General features: G+C 42.3%; 1 protein-coding gene across 6 annotated transcripts in view; it reads right to left on the bottom strand.

Annotated features, from left to right (window-relative positions):
• Window positions 1–24,400, bottom strand: part of Prkn (parkin RBR E3 ubiquitin protein ligase) — a 1,082,502-nt gene that overhangs the window by 718,761 nt on the left and 339,341 nt on the right. For all 6 annotated transcript variants that reach the window (XM_040758175.1, XM_040758173.1, XM_040758174.1 and 3 more), the window contains one exon: window positions 14,867–15,107. In XM_040758175.1, coding sequence (XP_040614109.1) covers window positions 14,867–15,107 — 241 coding nt within the window. The remainder of the gene's footprint in view (window positions 1–14,866; window positions 15,108–24,400) is intronic.

A 24,400-nucleotide genomic window follows, 5' to 3' on the forward strand; every position in this document is an offset into this window, starting at 1 on the left:
AATCACTGACATCCTATAACGATTGCCAGAGACTCTGACCTCCTCCACTCCCTCCTCCTCTCTTTCGGACCAGCCTAATCCCCACCAAGAATCTGTATCAACTCCAAGTGTGAGGAGACTCAGGCTATCTGTTTTTGTTACCCTTTCAGGTCCCCCACCATTTAGGTGGTCCAAGCCTTATATCTGATTTCTGTGGACCTCCATCCCATTCTTAACATCCCTCCTTCCTTTGGAAACTCACCAGATTCCAGCCCACTCCTTGTCTCGGACATGACAGGTAGCCCAGAGACCCAGGGCCCTGCCAGTTTGCCAAATGGAATGCTACAGCTGCCTATCTGTCCTTGAGACAAGGACTACTTCTCATGTTCAAGGAAGACTTATTCCAGCTCTGTGACTATGCTACTGGAAGCACCAAGAATTTAGCTGACAAGCAGAAGACCTGGCATGGATGCTCAAGTACAAAATATCAGACAAAGAAAGGAAGTTGGCATCCCAATCCAGCTATGAATTAACCCACTCCTTATCATTGTAAAACCTCTGTTGAAAGAAGAAAGGTGAATTGAACAAAAAAGAAGAAATATTCAACCGAAAGACAATTAATGTACAAATCTCAACACAGAAATAAAAGACATACAAAATAATCAAGACATATTCCAAGTACTGAAGGACCCACAAATATAAACCTAAACTATTATGTCCAGCAAAAATATCCATTTAAGTTGAAAGATAAGTTAAAATGATTAAAATAATTTATAACTAATACATTAGTTCTATACAAATGCTGTAATAAATAACTTTGTCTAAAGAGGACAAACACACCCAAGAAGTTTCAGGGAACAAATAAATAACAGCTGAGCAGGTAATCAAAAGAGCTCTGAAATCAAGCATCACAAAATCAGCAAAACAACAGGAATTAATACATATCCTTCAATAATAACTCTGGATATCAATACTCTCAATTCCCCCCAATAAGAGACATAAACTAACAGACTGTACTAAAAAACAAGATCCATCTACTTTCTGCCTCCAAGGACCACATCTCACCATCAATAAAAAAACCACAGCTTTAGGGTAGAAGTACAGAAAACAGCATTTTAAGAAAATGAAGTAGAACACAAGCATGTGTAGCTATTCTAATATCTTACATATAAAAACAATTAGAGAGAAGAGATAAATGGAAAATATTATAATCCTAAGCATATATGCAGCAAACACATGGTTATTCAATTACATACAAGAAATATTTTTTGATATAAACACATAGATTGGCCCCAATACACTTGTAGTCAGTGGTTTCAATACTCCACTCTCACCCATAGGTCATCTAGGGGGAACATAGCTTCTGGAGTTAAATGAAATAAAACAATCAAATGGACCTAACACATCCATCCGTACAGAACATTCTACCCAAATACTAAAGAACACTGTTTTTCTCAGCAGCCCACGGAACTTTCTCCAAAACTGCCCACATATGTGGAAGGGAACAAAGCAAGATCCAATAAGCATAGGAAAACTGAAATAATATCCTTCATTCTATCTGACTGCAATAGAACAAAGCTGGATATCAATAACAAAAGCAACTACAGAAAGTATACAATTCATATAGACTAAACAACATGCTACCAAATGACAGTTGTGCCAGGAATGGATCGAGAAGGAAATTTAAAAATTCCTAGCACTGACATGACATTGCAAAATCTGTGGGACACAATGAAGGCAGCCCTATGAGAAACGTTTGCGGCATTATGTGACTACACCAAAAAATCATGCACATTTGCTATCTCAGGACTGGACTCTGCCAGCCAAAGGATTCCTGGTACCTTCTAGGAGAGACACTATTAAGAAACCACAAAACTGGTGGCCATAAAATTGCTTAGAGGGTATGGTTATAGAAATTATCTTAGTTCTTCATTAACAGACTGTGGGAAAACTGAGTAGACTAGAAAAGCTGGCTGATGCTCAGAATTGCCTGGGAAACCTTCCAAATACAAGGTCTCCCATTTCGCCTAAGGCCCACTGAAAATTAGGCTCAAAGATGAGTCCAAATTATGGGGAAAGGTCTCAGGAAACATGACATGTCAGGCCACAGCTGTTAAGTGTACTCATTTTCAGTATTGTGGCATCTAGTACAACAGATAAGAAGCTTCTAATGTTTTCAGTGAAACAAATTTTTAAAGAAAGTAACACATAATCCTATTAATAAGGACTATTAGCTGTATACTATGTCTCTTTGGTTTTCTACATATGTTCATGCACATGTTTTTACAGATATTTATCTATTTAAAACTAGGATCATAAATTGATAATATGGTGGTCTTTCTCTGTCCTTATATCATCTACTCTCCAACACCCTCTTCAATAGCTACATGCTATCCTGTTTGACTTCTTCATAATTTATTTATTCATAAGTGTTTTCAGGGTTTTATACTATTAATTATAAATCATTTTATGGATTATTATCCATAATATGTGATGGTGGTAGTGGTGTGTGAGTGTGTCTGAGTGTGTATGAGTGTGTGTGTGTGTTGTATATAAGTATTGGTGAGCATGTGCTGGAGCAGACATGTGGAGGTCAAGGATGACTTTTAGGTATTAGCCATATTTTCTACCATGGGGTTGGGGGGATCAAACTCAGGTCATTAGGCATGCTATGAAAGTACTTTTACTCACTGAGCTATCTCACTGGCCCTACTATCATTATTGTTGTTGTTGTTGTTGACAGTCCCACGATGCAACCCAGGCTACCCTTGCGTCTGCTTCAGTCTCTCTACAGGGCCTGGGTGATAGATACGCACCATCATGCCCTACTGTTTTCAGTTTTTGTGAATATGGTAGTAATATGGTGATTGTCTTCCTGGAAAATTCTTTGCACGCATCATTAATGATGGATATTAGGAGGAAAAATAAAATGAATTTAGCGACTGTATCAAAAGTAGAAATTGAATTGTGAGAACCCAGAGTTGTAACTCCCTACCCCTTTGGAAATGCATGTATGGAAAAGTACAGAGCACACAGGAATAAAGAAATGAGTGCTCAGGGAGAAGGGTCATATCGAGACTTTTTTGGAAAGTCATAAATTTAACTTCAATATATATGTCAAATAAGAAATGTAATTTTCAAACAAGAAGGTAGCACTACATGACCATTTAACAGCACACTTAGGAAAATGAAACATAAATTCCGTGCATTCATTTGCGAGGTGGAAGACTTTAGATATGAGTTTTAATTTTCCAAGTAAAGAATTTTGAACCCAGGATACCTTCTCAAGTTTCCTGAAATGATTAAGACATCTGTTTGTTTTAGACAGGAGAACTGGCCTCTGCTTTAATACTGAAAAACTCTACAAGGGTTTAAGCACAGTTATTAAGCACTGACTGTATGTTAAGCAATGTTGGACTGTGCAGACATCCCAGAACAAGGTTCACTGAGCATGTATGTTCTCCTCTGGTCTATAGAACATACATGTGTTACTCTGGTGTTCAGGGTCCTATCATGTATGGTAAACATCCTAAATTAGATAAAAGAGCAATCCATTTCTCCACACAAAACAATCAGTAAGAGAAAAATCCAACAATACCCTGTCTGCAGTTCATTAGATTGGTCTTCTAACAAGTGAGGTCAAGCAGGAACAGAAGTCTATCTAATCTGTGTTTCTAGCACCCAACATGTGGCAGACCTGTGATGTGTGCACAGTCACCCTGAGTGGCACTAAGTTCTAGTCAGTGAGGTAGCCATGTTTAACTGAGACATGATGGTTCCTCTTATTCCTCAGTGATTACGTTTTCAACACACTGTTTCATGTGTGTTACGGTTGGAATGGAACTTTTCCCTGCAAGTGTGGATGCCCGTTGTGGGTCTTCAGGATCTGACTGTGCCTTGATGGCACTGGATCCCCTGGAACTTGAGTAACAGACCACTGTTTGCCAATATGTGAGTATGTGAGTGCAGGGAACTGAATCTGAGTCTTCTGCAAGGATAGCGACTCTCTTCACCATCGAGACATTTCTCTAGTCTCTTGGTTTCCTTCTTAGAAGGATCATAAAACATTGTGGGCCCAGGATGGGCAGAATTTTCTAGTTTAATCAGGCACAGTAAACGCAGAAGATTGGATTTCATGGAGTTGGTATGTAGTAACAGTAGCGTACCTGTAATTCATTGGCAGTCCATGTGATTTAATCTTTGGGATTGTAGGAGAGTCTGAAGAGCTTACAGAAATCCAGAAGCCTCATTCAGAAAAATGAAAGATAATTAACATAGAAAGGGTTTCACAAAAATAACCCTCTAAAAATTCTGTTTCTTTGTCAGAAAAAGTTAATTTTATTTCATAAATTGGACATTACACTAATCTATCATTTTATTACATAAGTAGAACACATATTCCTCAGTTAGCTGAGAATATTTTAGAACCTACAGGTTACATTAAAGAATTTTTTTAGAAAAAGTTTCCATAAAATAGGCGTCAATGTTCATTCAGGATAAATTTTGAAAGTTTGGAATAATTTATTATAGGCAGTTAATCTCTACTTCTTAGCTTTTTTTTGTTCATTCTCTTCCACATCAAGAAAATGGAATCCAGCAGCCTGCCTGTGTTTTTGGCACACTTGGCATTAATTAGGATGCTCAGCGGACTCCCAAGATAAATCCACCAGCTGTAAATATTCCTCCTGGGCGCCCATTCTTGTCAAATGCAAATCGTAACATCTTGGCACATGTATAGCGTCCTCTGCAAGACTTCAGGGTCCACCAAGTGAAAATGCAAATGACTTACTTCCTTGGTCATTAAGGCCTGCAGGAGCCCCATATCCCTGCCATCTTTGCAAAAGCTTCTCATTAGCAGAGCACACAGTCAAACTGGGGCTCCCTTAGTCCAGAGGGCAGCGCTTCCTTTTTCCTTTTAATTACAATATGACTTTTCTAAGGCGGCTTTGGAGAAATCAAAGCATGCCCAGGCTCCCAGCAAACACTGCAGTCCACTCCACGGGCCGGTATTGATTGCTACCCACCTTTCCCTGCACAACAGCTTCCATTGCTCTGTTCTACAACCAATCACAGATAGCCAAGTGGCATCCACAGAACCACATCCCTCCAACCCAACAGCAAAGCACGGCTTGGGAGCTTGTCCTGGGAGCTTGTCTGCCTGCCTCAGTCCATCTGTCCTGGCTTTGACAGCAAGACCCCGCCCCACCCCACCCCACCCCCGCCAGGCATGGAACAACTCATTCTCTAGAAATCAGGCTGTGGATACCTACACACATAACTCCTCCCCATACCTCATCTCTCCTTTTGCAAGTGTTTCAGAAAGAAAACTTGGGGTGTGTAGGAACACCTGCATAAATGCCAGAAGAGGAGGGGGAGAGACGGACTGACAGTTATAGCAGTAGGCCTGTGACACCCAGAGCTGACCCACACAGGCAGGAAAACACCACCACCTGCCTCTTGGACCAAGTGAGTTCAGTGGCTGCGCAGGGTAGGATCCACTTCTTACCTGCATCACCAGAGGTCCACACCTCGTGCTGCGTGTCAGAGTTTGTGCTTTGAATGGTAAGGACATGGGTTCATTTTATTGCATCCAAAACAAAGAGACAAAGCCAGCCTTGGGTGTCCAACCTTCTTCCTCTAAGTTCCTTCTTACTTTAGCTGTGTCCCATTTATTTATTCCGACTGACACTGAACACATTTACATATTCATAAGCTATGATGTGATGTTTTGACTCCTGTATATATTGAGAAGTGATCAGCCTGGGGCAATCATTATATCTACTACATTACAGTTCAACCATTTCTTTGTGATCAAAGCAATCAGAACTCTCCCCCTCTGTTCTGAGACCTGTGCTGCATTATTAAATGCTTTGTCAGATAAACAAGGAGCTTGTTCTCCTTTGAAAAGACAGCATGGCACCCACTGGCCATCACCTCTCCCCTCCCCTTCTGCTCGCCTCAGTTTCTGCTTACTACTTTGCTTCAGCCGATAGGAGAGCATGTAGACATGCATCTTTTAAATTGAACACTTAAAGTAAAAAATAATCTATGATAGAATGAAACTAGAGAAGAAAGTAGCTTTAGAGCCTCTTTCATGACTCGTCGTCCCTTTTCCCATATCCCGTCCTTCCTCATGAGCTAATAATTACTATTACACTCTCTTGGTCTCTCTAAATTTTATAGTGTACCAACACCGAGACTTATTTTGATACGAGCATACATTCATTATCCTCCCAGGTGGCTAGTATCCACCTGAGAAAGAATGAGCAGTTGTCTTGTTTTGTTTTTCCTGAGTTTGGATCACATCGATTATTATTATACTTTCCAGGTTCCTGTGTTTCCCTGAGTTTCCTGATTTCAATCTTCATTACAGCCGAGTGACATTCCATCTCATATATGCCACATTTTCATTACCGATTCATCTGCTGATGGACTTTCAGGCTGCCTCATCCCTTGTTATAATAAGTAGATTAGCAATAAATATGAATGTACATACATCTATTGGCTAAGATATGGAGTTCTCTGGGTATGTGCCCAGGAATGGTATGTCTGGGTCATGGTGTAGTCCTGTTTTAAATTTTTTGAGGAACCTACAATGGCTGTATTAGTTTGCTCTCCCAACAGCAGTGAATAAGGGTTTCTCATTGCCCTTCCTAACATCTGTTGCCAGAAATCTTGAAGATAGCTCTTCTGACTGGCATGAGACAGAATTTCAAAGTAGTTAAAAATTTGCATTTCCTGATCACTAAGAATGTTGAATACTTAAAGAACATGGTTACTGAGGAATGCCAGTGTTGTTAGTTCACTGGTTGATTGGCAGTTGTATTCCTTCACGTGTAGCATTTGAAGTTCTTTGCAAATTCAGGATCCTAGCCTCTTGTCGGATACACATCTGGTGAAGGTGTCCTCCATCCTCTGGGCTGTTTGCTCCTCTGAAGTTCCCTTTTCTACACAAGGAAATTCTCAGTTTCATGTTGAGCCCTCTGTTGAGAGCTGTGCTGGTGATTCAGAAAACTCTTACCTATCCCAAAGTCCTGGAGAGGTTTCCCAATGTTTTCCTGTAGGTTTTAGCATTTTAGGTTTTAAATAAAGGGCTTTGATTCACCTGAGATTGGTTTTCTGTACAAGGTGAAAGACACAGGTCAGATTTCACTTTTCTGCAGTGGAGATCCAGCTGTTTTTCCCAGAGCCATTTGTGACATGGGTGGTCATTTTTGCTCCTCCATCCATAGCTTTGTCGTTGACTTCAGGTTCACCCTTTTTCTTCCATTGGTCTAACTGTTTGCATGCTAACATCAGACTTTGTCTCTCTGGTTCTGTAGTGTAATCTGAGGTCCAGTTATGTTCTTGCTCCCTAGGATTGCTCTAGTTACCCATTTTTCTTGTGGTTGCACTGGGATTCTTGAATTGCTTCTTTCTAGATCCAGGAAGTACAACATCAGAATCTTAATGGGCACTGCACCAAGTCTATAGATTCAATTTAGTGGAATAGCTATTTTTATGATATTAATTCTGCTAATACAGGATCATACAAGATCTTCCCACTATCTAGTGTCTTCTTTTTTCATGATGGACATGTGAATTTGACTATCTGGGCATTAAAGTAGCAAGAACCATTTTGTATTACCGAAGAATCCATAATGTATTAATCTTTTGAAATGGTGATGGTGAAGCTGGACCTTTTTTTAATTTTATTGACCAAGAGTGCAATGGGAATTAGACACGACTAGTCACTAAAGACATTTTTTGCACTGAGCCACTTAGAAAAATCAATTTAAAAACTTTTAGTTTTAGGAAAGGGGTTTTGGAACCTAAAAAATAAAAGTCCCTTTTATATTCTGTTTAAAACTTTATTAAATCAACCTATCATCATGTTATTAAATACACAAACTGTATTGCTACCCATAATGTATGTTTTATAATAAATTGTAACCTCTCTGAGAACCTGGTTCCTCATTTTTCTCCTGTTCCTGTCGATGGCTTTATTATATATTACTTGTTAATTTTTTTCAAATAAAATGAGAGCTGGGTGTGATGGCGCAAGCCTGTGATCCCAGGACTCAGGAGACTGAGGCTAGTGGACTACACAATTGTTGTCAACCTATCTCAAGACAATGGGAGGGAGGGAGGGAGGGACAGAGGGAGGGAGAGATGGAGGAAGGGAGGGGCAGACGGAGGGAGGGAGGGATAAAAAACTCAAAGAGAGCAAAAAAGGCAGACACTCTGATTCTTTTGTGTCTTTGACAGACTGCCTGGTAGGCTGGTCCGCTCTAACTCTCCTTTCATGATATTCCAGCTTCCTTGGGGCCAGGACCATCGAACAGAGTTCCCAGACCCCAAGGCACACTGCAGCCTGCTATCCACATGCAATTATTTCCTGCCAAGTGTGAAAAATAAGAGCTGAAGAGCTGCAAGGGTCACGTTTTACGCATGAAAACAAGACTCTTTCGACAGCTTGACAAACAGCCATCACCCTCCATGTGCCAGGCGGTGGAGATGCAAAATGCCCTTGACCGCTTGCATTTGATGAGAGAACCTTCGGAAGGGTAAACAGAAATGTTACAAGCAGCCACGTGACAGTGCACAAAGGGGATGAGTAATTCTGCTTTCAGAACCCTGTGCAGGCTTCTTGGGAACAAACACAGCACTGTGTTCTTTCCTGTCTCCCTGGACCCCAAATGTCAGTCAAGCAGTGTCCTCAACATTCCCCATAAATGCTTCATATTTTTACTTCTATACCAAAAAGTTATACTCTAGTAGGAATTTCTATGACAAAAGAAAAATTACATCCCTGCTGAATCCTAACATGTTAATAATCTGGTGTGATATAAACTCTAACTTGCTCTAGAATGACTGCCAAAGTTTTGTCATTTCATAGAAGGTTCACACAAAGAGGTTCTCCTTAACGCTGTCCAAAACACCAAGAAATTCATACCCTCTGGCTCTAAGTCATTAGCATGTAAAGCACACTCTTTTAAGTCCTTGTGATTTGATTTGGGATAAGATGGAAATTATGTCCCAAGCACATCGCTTTATTTCATCAGCGGCCTCCATGTCTGATTTGTGTTTGGCAGGTATGAGCTAATATTCAATCCCCAAACCATTTTCATCTTGTACTACATCCCAGGAAAGGCAAAGAATTGTTGTTAAGAAGGAAGGGTTCCCTAACAACTGTGGTGAATCTGCGGTGTGTGCCCAGAGTGTAAGATCTGAAGTACCATCTACCTCAATTGCTTTTGCATTTGCCTACGTTTAAGTATCTCCTATTTTTATGTTTACAAGTTGAAGTTCAATCTGGGCCTGGAGTGTCTCATAGAAACTAGTCTCTTTTGTAGGGTGCTTAGCTTTAAATGGGACCCAGATATCATATTTCTTCCCGCTGTGGCTTTAAGGATCTATTATATAAAGTAGGCAACAAAATTGTAAAAGCCAGAGGAGTGAACAGCGGTAGCGAAACAGATGTCGGGTCTATTATTACACACATGAACTCATAGCTGCTGGGACTGCACGCACAAGACTTGTACAAGATCAAGTCAACCCAAATATCTGCCTGCGTCAGGGAGGGGCTCATAAAGGCCCATTCCTAGCCCAGGAGCTATTGGCAATTCATGGTTGCTATGGGGAGGAAGTCTGGGTCTTGTTCAGAGACAAATACCCTGAGGGGCTGCCCAAGCTCTAAGAGATGGTCCCACACCCATGTACACACAGGCAGGACTACCTAGACTCAGTGGGGTTTTTGTTTTGTTCTGTTTTAATTAAAATAGAGCACATGAAGTTTGTAGGGAAAAGCAGTTGGGGAGATAGAGAGGGAGTTGTAGGATAGGGAATGGGGAAGTGGAGTTGATCAAAATACAAATCCACGTAGGAAAGTCTCTCATAAAATGAGCTTAAGAAGGAAAGTCTGTACCCAACATGCAGAGAAATGGTTACATAATAGAATAGTTTTTCATATAAATTCAATACTTTGCAAGTATGTTGTGGCAGTAAGATGTGAAAATACTGAAAAAAATTAACACAGGTTTTAATTTTTTAAAATTTAATGTTTACTTATATTTTCACTCCTCCTCCTTCCCTCTCACCCCCTCGTGTGTGTGTGTGTGTGTGTGTGTGTGTGTGTGTGTGTGTGTGTGTGTGTGTGTCTGAGTAGATCAGAGGTCAACTTTCAGGAATCTATTCACTCCTTCTACTAGGTAGATCCTAGGGACACAACTCAGGTCATCAGGCTTGGTCAAACACCTTTACCCAATGAGCATCTAACAGTCAAGGATTTCATATTTAAATTAAAAAATTAATGAGGAGATAGAAACCCTATGATATAAAGTTGATCTTTCAAATTTAACTATCTGACTGAAATAAACAATAGACATGAATTTTAGAAGGCCTCAGTATAAGATCATGCCTTGCAGCAAGGTGAAGACACACGATTTCTGTCCCACCTGGTGCGCACCATGATCATTTAGTCCCAAATAAACACACTGAGGCTTATACTAATTATAAACTGTTTGACCAATGGCTAAGTCTTCTTATTGGCTAGCTCTCTTTTAATTATTAACCCATCTCTATTAACCTATGCATCTCCACTTTGTCTTGACTTACCAGTGATGTCCAGTCCTCTTGCTCACTCTGCAGCTACATGATGTCTCTGGCGGCTATGCTCTGTGTCCTCTCTCCAGAATGCTCCTCACCTGGTAGCCCCACCTATACTTCCTGCCTGTCTATTGGTCAACCCATGTTTTATTCATCGACCAATAAAAGAAACATATATTCACAGCTTACAGAAGGCCATCCCCCATCAGGGAGGCCATGATACCTTGCCCCACTGAGAATATCCCAGAGGAACCTAAGCTTGCACTCTTCCTTTTTTCTGCTAGTAAACAAGATACACTCTTGCTAGTGGCTCATCCTTGTTTATTACCATCTTACAGCTAGAATGATCATCGTGTGTGGAGGCTTTCTTCTGTTTATTTTCCTGCTCTAATCCAGTGCCTGCAGCTGTGCCTGGCACAGGTAAGGGATCCAGTGTCTGTATGCTTACATGATTAGTCGCACCATAATGTTAGAGGAGACCCCTCCTTTGCTAGGTTTTGTAGCTTTATTTTACCTGTCAGGAGGTAATGGATGGTCCCTCACTCAGGAAACACAAACAACATGTAAACTTAATTTATACACAAGAACTCCAAGGCCAAGGATAGCTCTGTTCACATTCAAAGATTGTAAAATTATATATTGTATTCGCTGAGCATATTTTGAACATTACTATCTTTTACTGTCTGAGGAGCTGCTACCCAATTTAGCCCCCAGACTGCATATTAGCACTGCCTAGGGACCTGTCAGAAGTGCACTTCTTTGGTCTCTGCCCTAAGCCATGGGCAGTGGAGGGCTCAACATCCTGTGCTCTCCTAAGCCTGCAGGTGACCCTGGGGAACTGGAGAACCACTGTCTCTATGGCTCACTTTAGCTCTTTGACTTCTGATCGACATGAATGTCCTAGACCATTAAGTACTGTAAATGCAAAATAAGATGAGTGTCCCCAAAGAAACAGGCTTATGTGAAGTGACAGAGAAATATATTGTGGGATCTGCGGACTGTGAAGGATCATAGAGTCATCCCAATACACTGATGATGAGAGAATTCTAAAAGCAAAATGAATCTATCAACTGTTTCCAAACAAACATCGTTGGTCAGGGTGTCCTGAGGCAGGTCCAATGTTACACCACTGGAGGAGACAGCCAGAGCATAGCTAGGTTCCTGGGAAGGAGCCATTTTTGAGTCATGTTAGGCTTGATAGAGTTTCTGGTATAACTCTGTTACAGGGACACATGCTGGAGGTGCTCAGCATGGAGGAATGTCTCATGGGCTTTGGAGATGCTCAGCATGAAGGAATGTCTCATGGGATTTTTAAACATGCTTATTTTAGAGCTGTGTGCACAGGGTCTCCTCAGCCAAGATGTGTCTCCTTCACTGAGACATTGACAAGTTCCACAGTATAAAGAGTATAAGTGGTTTTATGTAAATCATGCATCACCTCTCTTATTGATTAGATACTTTCTCCTACCTAGAAATACCTGGAAAGTAAATTCTCAGATTCCAAACATTTCTATAATAAAGAGTTAGACGGCTTTTCCTGAAAAAGAAAAGACAAAGTGACTCTTCACTACAGTTTGCACATACATAATGCATTTGTAAAAGCAGAACAGGAAATGGTGTCTTGGCCATCATTCTGTACCTGTTGCCTTCACTGTGGTAGAGTAGTGGGTCAGATTCCTGCACAACTCTAACAGACTTGATCATCACCTGAGGGTAGGTCATGTCAAGCTTCTAGTCCTTCTCCTTCCGGGCTGAAGACAAGGTGAGAGTAATGAAGATTCAACAACCAACATTAGTCAATTGCTGAATCTTCCCATGATCCAAATTGAGAGAATGGAGTCATTCTCCTTGAGTTCTAGAAAGAGCAGTCCTATAGGTAGATGACCCTACTGTGTCACTGGTTCCTAATTAAGAACAATTATCCCATGAAGGAACCATGAGGATCCCTACTCCTCACACCAACTAAACAGGAGTTGTTATCTCATGATAGAAAGGGAACTGGCTCTTGAATAATAAATTTCTTCAGGATTTCATAGAGCCAGCTCTGAGAACTGGGCCACAAAGTGAACAAGGCTGTTTAATTATCCATACCCTTGTACCTTCCCCAACTCTTCCTCTATGTAAACTGCAAGCTCACTCATGTCAGAAACCTAACGTCAGGTCTAAGGATGCTGACCCCCATTTCCATATCATAGCTACATTGATCAAATCCCTTCCTTGGTTTTCAACATGGCTTTCTCACATTGGTTTCTGGATTAAGAAGCCAGTCCCCACCCCAACCCCAGCTGCATATGGTTCTATTTAGATGAACCCAGAGTTAAACCTAAGTGGTAAGATAGCATAGGCAGGAAACAGCTGCAGACTGAAGACGGTACTGAGTGTGTGTATTAATCTCATAATGGAGCTTTTCCATAAGTGACATTTTCTCCACTGTTATGTTGCACCATGCTTACTTGGCCATCAAACTGGTCATCATCGTAGTTCACACCAATACCGACTGCTTGTTTCTGAGTGTTGTTCCTCAAGCATTTATTTTGGCCTCAGCTACGTTCTTTGCTGTGGTAAATCCTTCAACAGGACTTGCAAGCTGAAGGCAGACAAGCTCATGCCAGCTTACGAGGCTGTTTTTGTCCTTGAGCAACAGTTCTTTGGGTGCTGAGTGGTAAGGTCAAGACACTGCTCTTGAAAGTCGGCTACTGCTCCACTATTTGTCTTCTCCTGCCTCTCGTGGGTGCCACCCAGGGTGTTGCGCTCATCCAGCCAGCCTTGGCTCCTCTAATTTCAGGACCTCTTTGTCCTGGGTGTTCTTCCCTTTATGAGATGAACTCACAGTTACTTGCATGGTTAGAAACAGTACACCTAACTTCTGGGGACGTTCACTCTTCCATGTAACTGGGGACTGTGTTACTATGCTGCTCATTGTTGTTCCCTCTTTTCTTGCTGCGAGATCACTGATGATCTTAGCAGCCAACTAAACAGTACTTAGGAACTTTAACCAGAGGCATTTTCTATTATTTTTAAGCTTCCATCTTTCTGGCCTCGGGATCCCTGGTGCTGAGAAAGCCACGCTAGTCCAGGCCTATCTACGTCTATGTGGGAGAAGAAATAAACTACTACTCTGGAGAGATAATTATTGGCTTTTATCTGTATGTACAGAGCAAAGTACTAGTGTTCTGCCATTACTTATTCATCTCAGATAATAAATGCTTAAGGCAATATATTAACATCATCAACGTAACAAAATGATGACTGTCTGCTAGGGTCTGACTATCCATATCACCCTCTGAACCTAATCACAAATATGATATTAAGACGTGGAACCCTCAGGATCTAAGGAGTGGGATTAGTGTCATAAAAATGGACTTAACAAGAGAATAGTTCACCATGAATATATAGACACCTGGGTAATATGGAACACAAAATATGTCTCTGGCATGAGGATTATTTTGAGTCGTTATTTGAAGAAACAATGAGCCAACCATTTGTTCTTTTAGGCATAGAATCCCTAACCCTTCTGCAACATGAGGACATGGTCTTCATCTCCTCAGAGAAAGGCACCAACATGATACCTTCTTAGAAAGAGATGCCAGGCCCTTTCAGACTCCCAACCTCATGCCACCTAGGTGGCCCAGCCTTGGGGCTGTGAGGGACACTTCCCTGTGCACCTAGGTGGCCCGGCCTCGGGGCTGTGAGGGACACTTCCCTGTGCACCTGACTTACCAGTCTTGCACATTCATCACTACATTTATTCACTGAGGCAATTCATTTATTTACCAAGGAAAATGCTTGAAATGACTACACTGCCATCATGACCCGGGCCAGAGAATGTGAAGGAGAAATTAGAAACACCTTTGATTTGCAAACCCTGTGTACATCACTGAAAACACAGTCAAGGTAAATACATTTAAGAACACAAGACATTAAAGAGAAGCAAAGTGTGAGGCAGACATGTGTGCTCCTGGTCATACACCCAGACCCCCACACAGCTTTGCCATGTTTTTACCACCCACCTCCTCAAAGGAGAACAAAAGAATGCATTGTTCACGGCCAGTGCATGGTCATCATCCTCTGTGTCTACTCCAATGCCACCTCTGTTCTCCTGTACGTAGTTACTACTTCATGTACTCCCCTCACTCACTTCTACAACTGTGTATGCTCGGGATGTCCCCCTGTGGTGACTTAGAGATTCTAGCCCCAAACATACCATGAACCAAGTGTGTGCAGAGTGAGGACACTCTCTCTGGAGAGTCGGTTAACAAACAAAACCGTTTGGTAGCCTCAAGCGGAGACTTGCAATTACCTGGACCTCTGGCGGCTTCTGAATCCCGCCTGCTGTCTGTATCCAGAATGACCGCCAGTCCCACGGAGTCTGCTGGCAGGATGTGGCTGCTGAGGTCCACCCTGGTCAAGCTCCTGGGCCCCCACGCCGAGCCCCCTGGGGTGTCCTGGGGCTTGTCCTCTCCAGATGCCTGTGTCTCATGATGTTTTCTCCCTGGTCTCTGAACTATGTGGACAATGCTCTGCTGCTCCAGGTCACAGTTCTGGGGGAGGGGCAGGCAGAAAGACAAGAACACGGAAAGTGTTACATGCAGGCAGAGCTTAAGTCTTCCTCAGCTCTGGAGTGCGCAAACGCAGTTAAAGCCTAAGCAGCTTTAAGGCCTATGAGCACTGGTGCTCTGAGTGGAAAGCAATGCGTGCTCTGTTGGCTTAGGAACACCCCGCCAGCGGGGCCACAGAGCTCACACACTGCATGTGACAGGCAGGTAGCATGGAACTGAGGGACAGAAGTGGACTTCTGAGGGGAAGGGGAACACAAAAACAGAAAACTATGGAAACATCATTAGTTTACAGAGCGTAGTAGGAAAACAGACCCTAAGGCATTGTTAAGTGCCCTGCAAGTAAGACGATTTACCTCTCGGGTGCGATGCCCCTCGCTCATTTCAACACCAGTAGTCATTTCTGCTTTGTGGAAGCTCTGAATGTTACTATCAGTTACTGGGTAATTCTCCACAGAATCGCAAAGGCTGTGCTCGAGGCAGATTGCATACCTTCCTTCCTCGAAAGCTTATTGCAGCACCAGCGGGGAAGCTGGTGAAGGCTTTGTTTGCACTCCTGCCTACCTCACTATTAAAACCAGTGAGCATTTACAATAGAACCTTTGGTGCTCCTATCTTGTTCTCCATGAGCAGGAGTCTGTAGTATTTAGAATAAAAGCTAAGGGTTGACATTTGCTAAGGCAAGACCTAGGCCACCCTAGGTCAAGTCCTAGTTCAGAATAAGCAATAGATAGAAGCACCATCCTTCTGAATTTTCTAGAATATAGCTCCCTCACAGATGCCCACATCTCTGTGTTCTTCGGTGTGGTGCTACCCTCTGTTGTTGTGGGAATGACCAACAGATAGATGCCTGAGTCCAGTAAACCACACAAAGGACACGGTGCAATCTTCCTGCTTTGGTGTCTTCCTCGAGTAATCTCTTCGCCGTTACTCTCAAAACCCTTTAAGAACAGTGACCTCTGTCACTCAATTGAATCCACTGCCAGGCACACTGAGGCTTGGTGTTTGCCTTCTCCAGTCAGAAGGTCATGAGAGTGGTACCATTCTCCAATGTCTGACCATCCTCCTGCTCTGGCCTCTGTAACACTGACAGGCTTGCTCTGTCCTTAGTCCCAGGGTGCCCCACAATGGCTCCAACTTGAGTCTTTCTCTGCTGCCCTCCTTATCATCCTCTTTCCACAAGGCCACGCTATCTTATGCCTGACTTCTATCAAAGCGCTGCTTGGTAACCTCTACAGCATCTCAGGGGAACCCCCCATGCCTAGCATTAATGCTCATTGCCATTCTCTGATACTGATCAGGCTTCAATTGCCGCATAGGGCTTGTCCTCCCTGCCTTTATATATCCAGTAAGATGTCCAGAGTGACTTATTTGGCATCAGAGACACCCTTCTCACTTTGAGTGTCCTCATACCCTCATTGTCACCTCCCCACATGAGGCCTTCATTATCATGATGACTTGGTGATCATTCCCTGTACGTCTAGTTTCTGTCTGCTCCAGGCTGTTACAAGAATCTTTGGTGTGTGGATCATACTATCACATAACTATGATATTGATCTCTTTCTCCTTTCCAGACCTCTGCCAAGGGCTTTTTATGTCCTTTACTTGTACGGAAGAGCCACCCTCCATGAGCATCCATGGCCATGAAGATGCATTAGTAGGCACCCACTGTGCTCCCCCATTACCTGCATCTTATGTTGAGCCATGTGGATGGTGGTCCACTACTGATTGTAGCAGATATGATGGAATCAAGGCTTGAAAATGGTTTTGCCTGGTGCTTAGGTCCTTCAACAGAATATGCCTGGTAAGCTGTCTCTCCTACAGCTTGGGAGCCAGAACTGCACATGTGATATAGCCCAAGCCCAGCTACAGAAGGGGTAAGTGCTACCCCGATTGCAGCTGAAGATATCTTCAGACAAAGCCAGCCTTGGCCTCAGTCCTGACCCCCAGATGATATGAAGATGTATGAGAACTCAGACCTGGGCCAATTGCTCCTGTGGCTCTGTGTTTGCTCCTCAAAAGTAAAAGCAGATGACACCCCAATGTCCATTACCACTGGAGCAGGAGACATACCACTACTCTGTGCCTTGGAATGGGCTCTTATGTAGAACCCAGGAACTTCACCCCTATATCCAGAATCCCAGAAAACCAAGCACTAAGAACCGAGCTCACTGAAGCACAGGCACATGAGAATGGAGTCTCTAAAGGAGGAGGAACAGAGTGGAGGAGCCCTCAGTACAGCCATATCCCATGCTGACCTCTTCCCCAGGAGACACAGTCTTATTCTGTTCTCAGAGTGGGGTGTGTGTGTGTGTGTGTGTGTGTGTGTGTGTGTGTCCAAGATAAATTAGAAATATGGCAGTGACTGACCATACTTATATATGTATTATCCAAGGAATCACAGAGCATTTTCAACCTAGGAGTGTGGGAATTGAAAGCTAAATGACTGAGGGAAAGAAAACAGATGAGTAAGTGGATGAATGGATATAAACTGCTCTGAGCCTTGTTCCTACGGCACTTCATGGAAATCTGGAAGAGTGGAGGAGGGACAGCAGGCAAAGACCCATGTACATCAAATACAGTAGACTTGCCTCCTCTGTGTTCATTAGTTTCTGCATGATGGGGGCAGTTTATTCCCTCTGATTTACTTTCTATTGCATCAGTATTGTAAGCATTGAACACTGTTTTGGAGACTTAGAGAGATGTAAAGAACCCAGTACTCATCATGCATGCGTTTTGAAAGTGGAAGTCTGTGGCCTCCTATCTTGTATATGCCTGCAGAATTCTATCCAGTTGTCCCTCTCCAATGAACCTTATGAAAAACATACAGAGAAGGAAGAATGGGCAATAAAGTATGAATGTGGAAATTCTAGTAAACTCTCAGCTTTCTGTGATCTAAAAATTAATAGAAAAATCCTCTCTGTGCAGGATTCCCTGGGACATGAGAAGAGCCTGGGCATATTTTCAGGGGCAAACATGGAAGAAATCAGAGCGATGAACCACCCTCGCCTCTCACGTCCAGACTTCCCTGGCTTTCAGAAGGCTCTGCCTGCGAAGGGATTTCAGTAGTTACAGTGGTATTTATAGAACATATTTCCACATCTCTATCCATGGTTCTGAGATCTGTAATTGCTTAATTCTTTAACTCTCTCACAGAAAACACTGTTGATCTACAGGTCCCTTGGCCAGATGGCACACTTGCATGTCATGCCAGCATAGCCCAGAGCCACACTAATAGCCAATTCCAAGGACAATAAGCTGGATAAAATTAAGCTGTGAGGCTATTCCAAAGCCCCAGTAATATGCACTTCACACAATATTCAGAAACTCCTCAGATTTCAGGCAGAGATTGTAGGTGGGAAAAAAGGAAGTCCCTTGGAGTAAAAACAATATTAGTGTCCCTAAGGACTCTAATATTCTTGGGAAAAAACAAAACAGAAATGCTGCCTAATAAGCATATAGTTCATTTTGGGTTTGTTTATAGTAACTTACTTCCCTCAGAAGAAGAGCAGCAGCATAATTGTTTTGTAAGCAAAGCCAGTAGACATTCATCCAGGTGGGTGGGTCTTATGCTTCCCTCAGAGCTGTTGACATGTTGGGGACTGGAAGAGCCTTTAGTGTCTCAGGCTCCCTCCAACAGGACCTTTGGTACAGTGAGAGTAACTGGGAAATAGTAACCAACTCTCACCCAGGCAGCCGCTATCTGGTAATAACCCTCCCCAAACAAAACAAAAATTTCTTTCTCCGAAAAGACACATTAGAAGGCATGTCATTAGGATCCAAATATATCTGAGCTTGGTACTCTGATTAAAACCTGGGAAATGATATTTTAAAGATTTGACAATGCTTACCAATAACACCACTCCTACATCTAAGACCCTGGGATCATTTTGGAAAGAGGGCAGGAAGACTGTAAGAGCCAGAGGATCAAGGAGTTTGCTGTGAGGTTGTCTCCTAGGAATGTCAGAAGCTATCTATGCCCATAAATTCTAACCAACATGACTGCTAAAACATGCTAACATGGACAGGGGAATGCTCACTAGGCCTCAACTCTACATAAGGAATTTAGGCAACAAAGGAATGTTCATACTGGGAAAAATAGTCTTCATCAAGGGAAGAACACACTTATTGGTTATTCAGTACCAAATGGTCACCCTGAAAACATACATACAGTAACATATACAGACAGAACATGTTTTATCTATATATATATATATATATAGTGTGTGTATGTGTGTGTATGTGTGTGTGTGTGTGTGTGTGTATGTGTGTGTGTGTCTTTATAAAGGAGGCAGGGGGGAGTCTGCATCCTTTCTGCCTTCTATTCTCGTGATGAATGCAGATGCAGTCAGAGCTAACTCTAGACAGCCATGTTAGCACCTGAACTTGGGCTTCCAAAATGTCAGGACTACCAGAAACAGATTTATTCATTATACATTTTCCAGTGTAAGGTATTTGTGTAGTCACATAATTAGTCAAAAACAGTACTTGTTAATGAATTAGAACTGTGTATATAAATCTAATTGAGTATCATTTACTGTGGCCACTGCTGTTCTCATTTCTACTGTGCAGAAGATAAGGAGCCACAGAGAAGTTAAAAACGGGCCCGAGGTCACCCAGTCTTCCCTGTGGAAGGTGGCCAGTAACAGTTTTGTTCAGCTCAAGTCAGCAGCAAAATGGAGACATGCCTGGGATGGAGTGGTGCAAGTCTACAGAGGGCTATGGTGGTAAGCAGGCCTAGAAATTCCAGTAGAACCAACACAGATACAAAGAATTAAGAAAAGGAGCCAGCGTCTGGTATGTGAAATTCTACAAAAGCCAATTCCCAGGCAGAGACAACTGACCTGAGTTCACAGTTTCTCTCAAGCTAGGGAGGTTGTGCTGACTGGCGGTGAGTAAAGTAAGCACATAGCTCTGTGTGGTCAGGGTTCCCAGACAGAATGTGACATTGAAATTCAGGGCTTAAACAATAAACACTTAGTTGACTGAACCTTGAGGCTGGGAGTATGTGTAGAAATTCCATTGCTGAGAAGGTTATGCCTACTAAAGCGGCTTCACAACTGACCTTGAATCAGCAATAAACACCTGGGAAATTATCCTTGTATATTCATCTCCAGGGGCAATCAGTTTGTTTTGAATTTGTTCTAAAGTCTAAAATTAGCTATCTTTGTGAATGAGAATACATATTTCCTATGTCAGTCTGAGTAATGAAAAATAGCCCAGTATTATTTCTATTCATCAGAACTAAACAGATAAGCAGAAATCATCTTCCTGACCATCCACAGCTATGCCCAGTAGATGGAATATTTTCAACAGATAAACACACAGGCAGTGGGGAGAATACCCATAGCTGGCACATGAGAAAAACTACAGACAGAGACAGTTATCTATAGCCAGTAACCCTTACCAACAAAGTCATTCATCTGGAGGGGCAACCAGTTGAATACTAATTGTCACCTGTTGTATACTTCCATGGTCTCCAGCAGGGCTACAACTGTTTTGAATTTTTTCCAGCAAGGCCTTCTTCATGTAAGTGTTACTAGCCAGTTCAATCTTCTGGAAACATCCTTGTATTTTCCTTTTATTTGATTAAAGAATGTGTATGTGAGGGTATGAATGCATGTGTGAGCGTATTATATGTGTGGATTGTATAAGATAATGTGTCTGTGTGTGTGTGAGTGGACACACGGCAAAGTGTTAGGTGTCCTCTCTATCACTCTACAACTTATTCCTCCGAGGTATGGCCTATCCTTGAACATGAAGCTTGTATTTGTTTCCAGCCAGCTGGATGCCAGCAAGCCCTTCTGTTTCCATTCCCCATAGTGCTGGGTCACAGACATTCCCAGAAACGTGCTTAGCTGTCATGTGGGTGCGGGATATGAACCCAGTTGTCACTTTTCACTGCTGATCCATCTCTCTGGTTTCTCTTTCTCGTCTTGTGTCTGGGGGAGCTTCAGTGATGATCTGGTTGTGATACTCAGGTTTTGTGTTGGCTGAACTTGACAGTTCTGAAAGGACACGGCTATTCTCTTAGACAGTTCAGAGGCAATAAACACTTCAGAGGGTGTCCGCTTAACACTCATGGGTAGGGAATGAAAGGATCAGGTACCTGTAGCCTCTATTGTCTGTTTTGCTGCCCACCGTGCTACTAGACATCCCCGGCTAGGCTCTAATACACATCCCTGGCTAGGCTCTACTAGACATCCCCTGCGAGGCTCTCCACCCCACTGGGGAGGGACTACCAGGAGCAGGAACTCCCAGCCGCTTTGCCTTTACCATTTCACTCATTGGCCCAGTCTGTGGTTCCTCCTGGGTTAACGTTTGTGGTCTGTAACTTAGGTCAGGCTGTCCTCAGCCTCTTCAATGCTACACATTTCCAGTTCCCTGTAGGTCTGTTAACTCTGTCCCATCATACAAAGTGTTTCAGAGCACGTCAGGAGCAGGCTATCACACTCTCTATTGTACACACTTGGGCTTTAAATTCAGACCATCTCTAATTTTTATTTGAAATTTTAATTCAAATATTTTTTTCTAGAAAAGCAGTATGATCATTCAAAAGTTATCATTCAAAAATACTTAAATATTTTTATCTGGTAAGTTATTAATTCATATTGCTACTACATTTTAATTATAAAAATTAGTTTTTTGTTAAAGTCTTCCTTCGTATGTAATTTTAAAGGAAATTTTTTATAATATCTCCCTCTTTGATGGAAAGAAAATTCTGTCTGATTACTCCTTTTGCTTTTTCTGAAAATAACTTCTAGCAGACGGTTTTCTAAGCCCCCTCGGAGTTTTTAATGATGTATTTGGATGCCAACGAAAGATAAAATGGCAGTTATTTAGGAAGTCACTTACGAGCATTTTTAAATGGATAAGAACTATTTCATTTGGTTTCTGTGTAAAGGCAACTTGTGCCTGGATATTTTCAGAGCCAGGCAGAGTAACCACAAAGGATTTGTTCTCAGTGGCTTCATGGTCTTTCCCCCTGGGTTCCCTCCATAGTCCTCAGTGAACACCAAATGCCAATTTATATTAATTAGATTAGAAAAAAACAAAAAACTATGCCTTCCCTTCAACCTTATCCTTCATTTCTTAAGAAGACTTGAAAAATGGATTCTGTGATGTGTGCTTTGAATCATTTCTTGTTTATCACAACTTCCTTCTTGTTTGTTTGTTTATTTTACCATCAAAGAAATTACATGACATAGAGATATTGAAAGGGTTCCCTCCCTGGTTCCAAAGGCAGGGTAACACAATTCCTGGGAAAGGTCCCTTAGCCCCACACTAATTACCAAAGCATCTCCGAGCCTTGTCACCCATGGCCCTCCCATTGCAGGTCTGAACCCTTCTTCCTGCTCATTCAGACCTAAAACTGAAGGAGCTCAGCAGGGGTGGGGGAGGAGGACCCATCAGTTTTGCCAAATGTGAGCTGCAGTGGTGAATGGCATCCGTGAGGAAAGTCAGTGCTGATTAATAAGTGATGCTTGAGATTGACCGGCTCCTAAATTCAAAGAGTACCAACCATCAAACCTTCACCCATTAACCATGTTATAATTAGGTTTTTCTTAAGTTAAATCTTTTAGTTCATGTTCTGAGAGTGGAGTCCCTGTGCAGCACTGGGCTGCGTGGGAAGAAGAGGCAAGTTTCCTAAAGGCAAGCGAGAAGCTAGCACAGACAGACATTTCTATTTATTTATTTTAACAACTGACAGAGATAAACGGTCTCACGCTTTTGCTGTAAATTCCTTAAGCTTCTAGCCTTAGGTTCCAATTTCAGATATAAATACTACCCACTGTTACTTATGTCATGTCAGCTCCTCTTTCATAGTCTGGGTCTGTTACGTCATGGACAACACTTCTTGTCTTTGAGATGAATAATGCATGAAACAGCTTCTTTCACAACCGTGCTCAGGAGGCCTGTTTGCGCTGCCTTCCAGACACTAGAGGGTGGACAGACAGGGACTATGAGGGGACTCAGGACAAATCCTGAGACCATCATTTGACAGAAAGTCATCTTAGTGGGTCAGTGACATATTAAAAAAGAAACTTTTCTCCCTTTCTCTCCCCTCCAATATGTGAGGACACAGTGTTTATCCTTTCTAGAATATGAAGAGATAAACCTCTCTCCTGCAATGGGGGAGTATCCTTTGCCCAATACTGACTCTTATGCCTTTGACTCCCAAACTTAAGACCCATAAGGGGTAAATTTCTATTTTATATAAGTTACAGTCTGCGATATTTTATTAAAAAACACAGACTAAGACGCTCACCTGGTATTTCCTCCAGCCCAGTTTCAAGTATCATGTTTAGCATTTGAGAGCCATTTAGAGGTCATGAATACTAAATGAATCAACCAGTATTACATATGGAGTTTCTATACAGACACTAGTCTTCTATTCAGATCAAAATTGGCCTAAATGTTGCCCAAGACACCAGCAAGAACATCTTTTCGCTCCATCTCATAGCTATGAAATTAGAATCATTGTACAGGCACTGTTGGTAGTTCCTGGCAGTGCTCCTTTGGGTAGCTCCTCAGTGCTCCCATGAGCAAGGCGAAGGACCTGAGTGGCAGGAATGCATCCAACCACCACCTCAGAGGCCTGCCCTAAGCCCCATTCTGGACACAAAGACAACAAACAGTTCTCAATTGGGCATGATCTCACCAGCGGTGTCAACAAACTGAGGATCAGCAGGAAGGGAGTGACTAAAGCAGGGCCCACAAGTCCTGTGTTCTCAGGACCACAACCTAAGAACTGTCTATTGACACACTCACACACCAAACCGTCAGCATCAGAGTCTGGGAAGAACAAGTTCCCACCGAAGAGGACAGGAAAGATTTTAGTCTGCCATGTCACTATTTCTAATGGAGCCTAACAGCTAGCTATAAACGAAAGCACTGCCACTGAACACAAAACACACAGGCAGTTGTGTGCAATAGGAACTTACCTGTGTCAAAAGTACATCAATTCTACCTTACGGGGCACATCTTTAAATTAGCATAGGAATAGGAAGACTTGGTAGGCCCAGAAGCTAGTGATACTTGTGAGCCTGGCCTGTGCGGAGGGGCTGGAAGGTGAAGCTGGGATCGGATAACACACTTTCAGGTAAGTGAGGCACTGAAGAGGTACACAGGTTTTTCTGGCTTATAATTTAGCACATTGGCTCCTCATAATACACTAAACCAAGAAGGAGATAATTATTTCATAAATATAATTTAAAAATTCAAACACTGATTTTTATATTCTTTAAGATGTTGGGGACAAAAATTCAAGACAGTAA

The sequence above is a fragment of the Mesocricetus auratus genome, unplaced genomic scaffold (assembly GCF_017639785.1).
Source record: "Mesocricetus auratus isolate SY011 unplaced genomic scaffold, BCM_Maur_2.0 Super-Scaffold_100018, whole genome shotgun sequence".
Classification (NCBI taxonomy): Eukaryota; Metazoa; Chordata; class Mammalia; order Rodentia; family Cricetidae; genus Mesocricetus; species Mesocricetus auratus.